The sequence below is a fragment of the Nanorana parkeri genome, unplaced genomic scaffold, assembly GCF_000935625.1.
Source record: "Nanorana parkeri isolate BGI_ZX_2015 unplaced genomic scaffold, ASM93562v1 scaffold693, whole genome shotgun sequence".
Classification (NCBI taxonomy): domain Eukaryota; kingdom Metazoa; phylum Chordata; class Amphibia; order Anura; family Dicroglossidae; genus Nanorana; species Nanorana parkeri.
The window spans coordinates 895,591-904,231 of NW_017306961.1; the positions used below are offsets into that span (position 1 = coordinate 895,591).

Consider the following 8,641-nt stretch of genomic DNA (forward strand, 5'->3'; position numbering starts at 1 on the left):
CCCCCCCCCCCCCCCCTGCACACACACTTACCTGCAGCCGCTTGTATCCTCCGCTGTGATTGGGAAGCGAAAGCGAATCGGGATTCCCCTAACTTCCTGGTTATGGGGAGGGTACTATAGGCTCCTTCTGCCATCAGTCAAACTATGACTGTAAGCCCTCGTTCACACCTGAACGTTTTGTAGCGCGTTCTACGCTTGACGAACGCTCTACAAAACGCTCAAAAATATAAATCCCATTGTATTCAATGGTGAAAAAAACACGCGACGGTCGCGCATATGCAATACGCCCAGGTGAACGAGACCTAAGGGTGGGGGCATGGCTGGCCTCACGCTGTGTGTGTCTATGGGCGCACACAGCTGGGTGCTGGCACGGCCATGAGCGTGCACGCACGGGTGCCTCCACAGAAGCTGGCTAGCTGATGGAGGCACCTGTACAGGGGGGTTGGGGCTGGCAGTTTGGATACCACTAAAGAACGATCAAATAAAAACATTTAAAGAATAATTTTCTTTTTTTTTTAAAGTAAGTCTGGCCCCCATAAATAGAAACAGTTAAAAAAACCTGTCACTTTAATAACCATACTACCTCATGGGCGTACAGTACCATATGGGTCAGTATACACAATATATAACACATTTTATTGCTCAGATTCACAATACTTACTCAAAATCAAATCCACAATAGGGTCCAGGTTGTCGTCATGATTATTAAATTAATGTTTCTAACTTGGTAATGAATGATCTTATAATTGCCACAATAAATTCTATATAGATGACTGAATGCAACTCTATAAATATGAATGTTTCATTTCACTATTTCAGGGCTAAACTAAGGAAGAAAAATGTTTAATGCCTTTATCAAATCCATGTAATTCTATCCATGGTGGAATTCATAAATCACAGCTACGTCTAACTAGTAAATGATCTGATTAGGAGCATTATGATGCAAACAGATATGTACAGAAAATTTACAGCATCATTTGAATGTTGATGGATCATCCATAGGATTCTAAAACACTACCAAGTTCTTTAATCTTTTATAAGCTACATACAGATTTGTCCTTTTTATTTTGCATGAAAATCAGCTCCACACAAAACTGATATTTTAGATTTTTAATACTAGAAACCTGAATCAAATAATGTTATGTTATAATTCTAACAGACTTTGAGTCACCTGTCAGTCATCTGGCTGCTATAACCAGAGAGAAAAAGCTTTTGAAGCAGATCTCTGCTTCATCAGCTTCTTTGGTGGTCCCCAGGTGACATTAGGGGTCCTAGAGACCCCTAATGTCTCCATAAAGAGGACCTGTCAGTGTGCCTTTGCTATTATATAGGGGGATTGTTATTCCCCTATGTGATAGCAATAACATTAAGTTAAAAAAAAAGTTAAAAAATAATAAAAGTCAAATATAAAAAAAGTTTAAAAAAAAAACAATTTTTTTTTTTACGTCCCCCACCCTCACGTTTACGCACATATAAACGTACATTTTACAATACTTGAAGCTTTTTTGTGAAAACATAGGGAAAAATGAGCAATACTAATTATGTATTTTGTTCCCCAGACATACACTTTAATAGTAGCTATACAAAAGACAAGTGGTCTATACAAGATGATACAATATGTGACAATGAGAGGCATCTTTGCGACATGAGAACACTTGCATGCTAAATTCCTACAGCAGTGCCATATAGGAAAAGACTCATAAATGTAATAGACATTATAGCATGCTGCTACTCAGAGATTTCTGCTTAGGTTTGTTTCATTGTATTTGTGTTTTATTTTTAGAGAAGATCTGGAATAAATTGCAAGGGTTCTGGACATCATGTGAACCTGCACCTTGCATGGACGGAGCTGATTTTAATGGCTCAATGCAAAGGCAAGGTTCAAGAAGGTACACATCTACTATTCTATCCTAGTTTGATTAAGTATACCACAAGAAACATGAAAGTCATTATGCTGGTCTTCTTCCTCATCTTGGATTATTTCTTAATTTTATTTACTTAATAGCCTTAATGATTTCACTGATTATACGGCTCTCTTTGTGGAGAGTCAGCCAGTTATATCATTAAGCTAATAAAATGAAAGGCTAGCTCTGTGCTGTAAGTGCATCCCTGTTGTGATAATGCTTCTTCAGATGGCTTATCCTTACAATAGGATAGTAATTTAAACATGTACATTATCTCCAGGATTATACCTTGTCTGATTGGTCTGAAGTATATGAGTGTGTCAAGTGGGCATCACTGAGCCTGGATATCTACTTACCATTCACAGAATTGCGGTTCATCCCTGCTCTCATTCTCTGATTACAATTCCTGCTCCTTTCAGGCTAAAAGAAATGCCAGTGCTGGTTATATTCCGGCCATTTTTGTCCATAATGAAAAAAATCTACTAATTGCCAGCTCTGATGATCACTGAGAATATTCAACTGCCTCTGTTTCTTTCATCAATTGTTTGTTTTTTACTGGATGATGTTTTTGCAGTGAAAAAGATCTTTTGCTATCTCCCGATCGGTACCTTTCAGGGTGAATTTTGCTGTTGTCAATAGTATCATGCTGCAAGATGAAAAAAAGAAATCTGAAATTGCAACTACAGATTTTCAACGTTTTCAAATACTTGATAGATTCCATTTGTTAACCATACCATAATAATCGTAATCATTGCTGCATCAAAGAAAGGCTTTGTTAATTGACGGTTTTCACACCTCCTGTAGCCCAGACAGAGTCAGTTTTTGGTTCCTATTTAAAGCTGCAATCCAGGATACTAGTTAGCTTTTACCCTAACTCCCACTTCATATGTACAGTATAAAGATGCTAATTATTTATAATAAATATTACCAGTTTTTAAGAAAAAGAACTTTTAAAATCTTTGTGACGTCACACCTTTAAAGTGGAAGTAAGGGTTAAAAAAAGGTTGACTGTGTAAGTCTCTTCTGCCATAGAAGCTTCTTTCTAGTCCCAGCATGCTGAAATTAAGTAACTCCCTTACGCATGCTCAGGAGTTATGTCAGCGGGGTCAGGCCATTCATGTGGCCAAACACTCAAAAGGGTAAACTTAAAGGGTAATTCCGCTTTCCCAGGTGAATCTTGGAAAATGGAATTACTCCCTTGCTAGGAAGCATTTCTCATTGGTCAGCGTGGTCAGGTGACCTCGTATACCAATGAGTGCTGGCCATTTGTGAGCAAAATTCAAAATACAGAGTGCAAGGCTGCGCTGCTGTGTATGGAGTACATATAGTACACCGGCACCGCCAGAGGGGGAGGAGCATTCGGTCAAAGATAAGTATAGCAAGGGTGGGGGGAGAGGGGCCAGATTGGAGGGGTTAATTTCATTTTTCCAAATTCACCTGGGAAAGTGGGATCACCCTTTAAGGTCGGGCAAAGATAAAAGGGGCGATGAGGAAGAAGTGCATCGCTGGAGGGAATCAGTTTAGCAGGTAAGTCTGCCATAGTGCGCTATTATGCTGTGCATACTAGCACATTATGGCTAAAATCTCCTGGGGCCCATTTTTTTTTTGCTTTTACTTTAATTGAGAATGTGCAGTTTCAGCTGGACATCCAGAGCAAGTACAAAACAAGCAGCTATGTCAGTTCACCTCCCTGTACAGTGTCACTTGGAGAAACTATAATTCCCATGATGCTATGGAAATTATACCTGTGAATGGGTATGGGGCTGGATTGGGGGGAGTGTATGTGGCTTGCAGCAGACGTGGCTAGGGAAGCCAAGCCAAGAGCCTCCTGGTCTGTCTGTCAAAATATGAGGTAATCATGGGACTGGACATATCAGGAGTTTCCCGGTCTGTCAATGAAAGGACGCAAAGGTCTTGAGACTCCTGAGCCTTCTCACTACAATAGTGGAAGCATAATGAAGTCTCTGCTCACTGAAATGGAAACTTCTGATAGGATGTTACAGTACCGGTGCCCATAGGAATGGCAGTCACTGGTCTTACTGAAAGAAATGGTGGTGATTTCGCAGTGGCTGAACACATTTATGGAGAAAAGATATACAAATTGCTGAAAGGTGGAAATGGCATGTGCACTAATATGATTACATTTCTCCCTGGGGTTTAGCTTTAACATAGTGTTGCTCTAATAGAGAATCTAAGTGAATAAGAGCTCTAGGCTTTCTCCTATGAATTTAGATGCACTGTTCTAACAATTCAAGTGCAGAGATATATATTATTTCACATGTCCATTGGTGGCTGGCTCTCTTTACCCTTGCATATTAGAAAGCCAGTATGAGTTATCTTAAAGCAGAACTACACCCTCCTATCCTTTACAGCCAAGGAAGCTGCCATCTTAGCCTCTATTTGGTTTGCAGTTACCATGGTGCTGCACATGTGATAAGCTATGATACCAACCATTTGAGGGCTTGAAAGCTTGAAAGTTTGTTTAAGAGCTAAAGTAAGCACACATACACCATTGACAGTTGGCATGCCTTGTAAAGTTACTGTTTTGGGGGACATCAAATTGGTGGGTAAAGTTCCTCTTTAAGGCATTGGTTGTACTGCACTACTCCATGCTGTGCCCCCTATATTTCCTTTTCCTGATTAAACCAGTTTTCTTTCAGAGGCCTTGGATATCCTTACTCGCTCCATGGATCAAGCTGATCTTAATCAAGACCACATCCCTTTATTGTTTTTCATTGCTGAATCAGTTCTGTATAGAATATGCTGTGATACAATACAGAAACCACACCTGTTCTCCAGTGAAATCAAGCTTTCAAAGGTACACATATCTCCATCAATAAAACATTATTTGTGAAAATTACATAAACCGAATTAAAGACTCATCTTTGCTAATGTTTGTATTCCAATCCAGGTCACTCTTTTAATTGACCTTCCATTTTTGTATATTTTTGAGTACACCTAGAATATGGCTGAAAACATTCTTCTACAGCTTTGCTAATATCAATGCAGAATTTGTTAACTTATTTGACTTTATGTTTCTGTATGTTCACGACACTCATGCAAAACAGGCCTTGTATGTACAATACTGTTCAGTGTTTGGGTTTTGGCACAAATGGTTAATTTGGCACAGTAGAAAACAAATGACATTTTAGTGTAATACGGTCGCAGAGGCTTTTGATAATCAGCTACTTTGCATGATACAGTGTAGCCGAAAAGAATACATATTTCAGGATGTCCTCTAGTTAGACATAACCATTTTGTATGTAAAGATATCGGCTAGGACAGGGGCGCCCACAATTTTTCGTTTGGAGATCTACTTTTCAAATGATGAGCTCAATGAGTTCTTCCAACAAAAAAACACCTGCATTCAGGGGCGGGATCGGGCTTGGCGGTGCATTGAACTCAATGGCACCTCAGGCACGCCCTCCGCCTGCAGTGCGATCGCCCGCACTGGGAACGCAGGCACATTAGTTGTGGTCTGGTCCAGTGTGATCTGCAAAAATGTTTGCAGATCGCACTGGAGAGGAACGCAGGCACTAATGTGCATGCGTTCCGGGTGTGGACGATCGCACTGCGGTCGGGGGGCGTGGCTGCAGTGCCATTGACTTCACTGCACCGCCAACGCCCCCTCCTGCCCCTGAACGCAGGGAGCTGGCCCGCTTGCGTTCCAGTGCGTTCTAGAGGCCGAACACTCTGGAACGTAGACTTTCTGGTGTGTACTGGCCCTCTCTCTTGGCAGTCTCTTCTCTCTCCTCGCGCTCTCCCCTGTTTCTATCTGCTGTCTCTTCTCTCTCTCTCTGCTTTCTCTGCTGTCTCTCTTCTCTCTCTCTTCTGTCTCTTCTCTCACTCTCTCACTTTCTCTGCTGTCTTTCTTCTCTCTCTGCTGTCTTTTCTCTCACTTTCTCTGCTGTCTCTCCCCTGTCTGTCTTTTCTTACCTCCACTGCTGCAGCTTCCAGGATGGCGTCCTGTCCTCCCGCGGTGCTCGTGTGACCGAATGGGGCCGACGTTGCACATGGAGAGAGGTGTCCCGCCCCTTCCCCCCTGTAGCGTCTGACACATTCAGCTGCACGAGCACCGCTGGAGGACAGGACACAGGTCAGTGAGCCAATCCTGATCTACCAGTGTTCGCTTTGCGATCGACCTAATAAGGCACCCCTGCCCTAGGATATAGGGGATATAGTTTACATGTTGTGTAGCTTTTATTGCCAGACTAAATATGTACCTATGATTCTATCTAAGCATCTGAGAATACAGACTGGTATGTTCCCTGGTTCCAGACATCTCCCTGGCTAGGTTTCGGAGCGGGATGGTTGACACTAAATCATGCAATAAAGAACTACCTTTCTGCCCATATAAATCTGACATTAAAAGTAAATTGAGTAGAAATGTTGGCTTAAAGTAGATGTAAGCCCCAAATTAATGTTCCAATCCTTAGTTCTGCTGATCTCCTGCAGTTTCTTTACTGTCTACATGAATGCACTCCAATGATAACTTCATGGCATTTTTCAAGGCACGTTTCCTGATGGTGGCAACAGGGGACCATACTTGCATATTGTATGTTGAAATGCCTACGTGTAGTCCCATTTGGAAGCCAGTGTGACAGTGTGATAATGCAGAATCACAATTGGGGGACAGAAGCAGAGCATTGTCACCCTATATCAGGAAGTGCCCAACCCATGACCTTCATAGCAGGGTCACCAGATATTATTTTAATAAAAGCTAAGATTAAAAAAGTAAAAAAAATGTTTTTATTACATTAACATGGTAAAGTTTATATGAGATTTTAGTGATTGGGTTTACATGTACCTTAAAGGATAGCTGGACAGTTAAATGCCCCCCTCCTTCTCCCCAGCAACTCCTCTAAAGGTAAGGCTATTCTTACCTGTCCCCTGGCCTCCATGGTCTAAATATAAGACTTGGGGCAGGAAAGGTGCTCAGTTGAGGAGACAATTAAAGGTACATTCAAAACTACAGCTATCCTTAACACATAGTTATAGTGTCTCCTGGATTCCTTGCCTTTATTTAGTTAAGCTATTTGTGTATGAGCTATGTACAACTACATCGGGGATTTACGGTGAACCTATAATGTTTCATTCAAATGTGTCATTTGTTGGAGTCATAAATAATTTCCAATAATTTTGTAATGACGGCATTGTTATTAGTGCCAAATTATATAAGCATTCAGGAAATCTCTATTAAATGTTTATGAACCTTTTATTTTACCAACAGCTTGGACTGGTGTCATTTTTAAGGCTTTATTCTTTTCACCTCGTTGGGAAACTGCAACATTTTGAAGAACAAAAGGATAGGCTGTACATATACTTAAAAGGTTTGTTTTATAAAAAAAACAAAATGTCTTTATTTGAAGGAGAGCATACCATTTTTATTTTTTTCAAAGTGTGACTTATGGGGTTGTAATAAGTAATTACACTGTATTAGTAATGTGAACGTTTTTTTTTTAGTTTTTATAATAGACGTATGTTAACCACTTGCCGTCCGCCCGTTGTAAAAAAACGGACGGACGGCACTGCTGCATTGGCGGGTTGCCGTCTCCAGACGGCATTTTTTTTCTGCTCGCGCGCGCCCCCTAGCGGGCACGCACGGGCAACACACGGCTTCTATTATCTGCATAGATGTTATCGTTTTCTGTACCTACTCATTTTATATACATGATACAGCCCTATATTGGAGAAACGCTACAGATGTTCCTAAATGCCATTACTATTATTTAAAAAGAGTGTGGGTGCTTTTCTACCTAGGGATTCTATTGAAAGCTGTGCTACTGGGCATGAACGTTTTCCCACAAATGTTACACACATCTGTTGCTCATTCCCTGTGAAATGCTGTATGATATTTTGCTATCATTATAATAAAGCACATTTACTGCACATGTGTTCACCAGATCAAATCAAATTTGCCACACATTTAAATGTCCCATTCTTCAGTGGGCAAGCTGTGTTCCAGTGCTTTATCCACCAGCTTCAAGCTGTCTTTTCAAATGTTGCTGTTTGGAAATGGTGAATCATAGATGTTATCAGTAATATTATCAGTAATGGACACTCCATGCTCACCTTTGCACTCCCTACTGCAAATCCAATGCACTACAGATCAGGATTTTAGCTTTAATATCCTTTTATGAAAATGCCCCCTGTACTCATCATAAAATCTAAACAGGCAAATATCTTTGTTAGGGTACATAGGTAAGCTTATAGCCATTCTAACACCCCTAGCTACACTTTCTTCATTTCCCACAAAGCCTGCCTGGAAATCAACATAAATTCTGGGTCATCTTTAAAGTGTGTCAAGTCAAACAGTTTTTGTTTTAGATAGAAGGATTCTAGGGGATTTAGATCTTAGGAACTGCATTAGATCGTTTTCCTAACTTTCTGTCCCAGTGGCATCAGTTCACCAAACAGGAAGTAAGGTAAATGCTGCAACAGGGACAGACAGAAATAACATTCTGACAGGGTTTCTATTCTTCCCCTAATCTAAAAAAAACAAAAAAAAACAGTGTTGCTGTTGGAGAGGAGTGGAAAGTTGCTCTCACTTCCTTTTTGATAAAACACTGTAGGCAGGACAGGATGTGAGGGGAAATCTCTCTGATGGAGTCCCAAATAGCAGTGAAAATCCAACAGGCATTCTAATTCTTTCTAATTCTACTGTATCCAAAACCCACGAAAAAATGATGATATTTATTGTAAATTAAAAACAAAAACAAACTTTTTGTGCCCGGAGT

General features: G+C 40.6%; 1 protein-coding gene across 1 annotated transcript in view; it reads left to right on the forward strand.

The window, feature by feature from the left end:
- Nucleotides 1-7,234, forward strand: part of TMEM232 (transmembrane protein 232) — a gene marked incomplete at its 3' end in the record, with an annotated part of 16,605 nt that extends 9,371 nt beyond the window's left edge. Inside the window, exons 3-5 of the mRNA XM_018563763.1 lie at nt 1,784-1,889; nt 4,565-4,722; nt 7,135-7,234. Coding sequence (XP_018419265.1) covers nt 1,784-1,889; nt 4,565-4,722; nt 7,135-7,234 — 364 coding nt within the window. The remainder of the gene's footprint in view (nt 1-1,783; nt 1,890-4,564; nt 4,723-7,134) is intronic.
- Between the last annotated feature and the right edge of the window lie 1,407 nt (nt 7,235-8,641).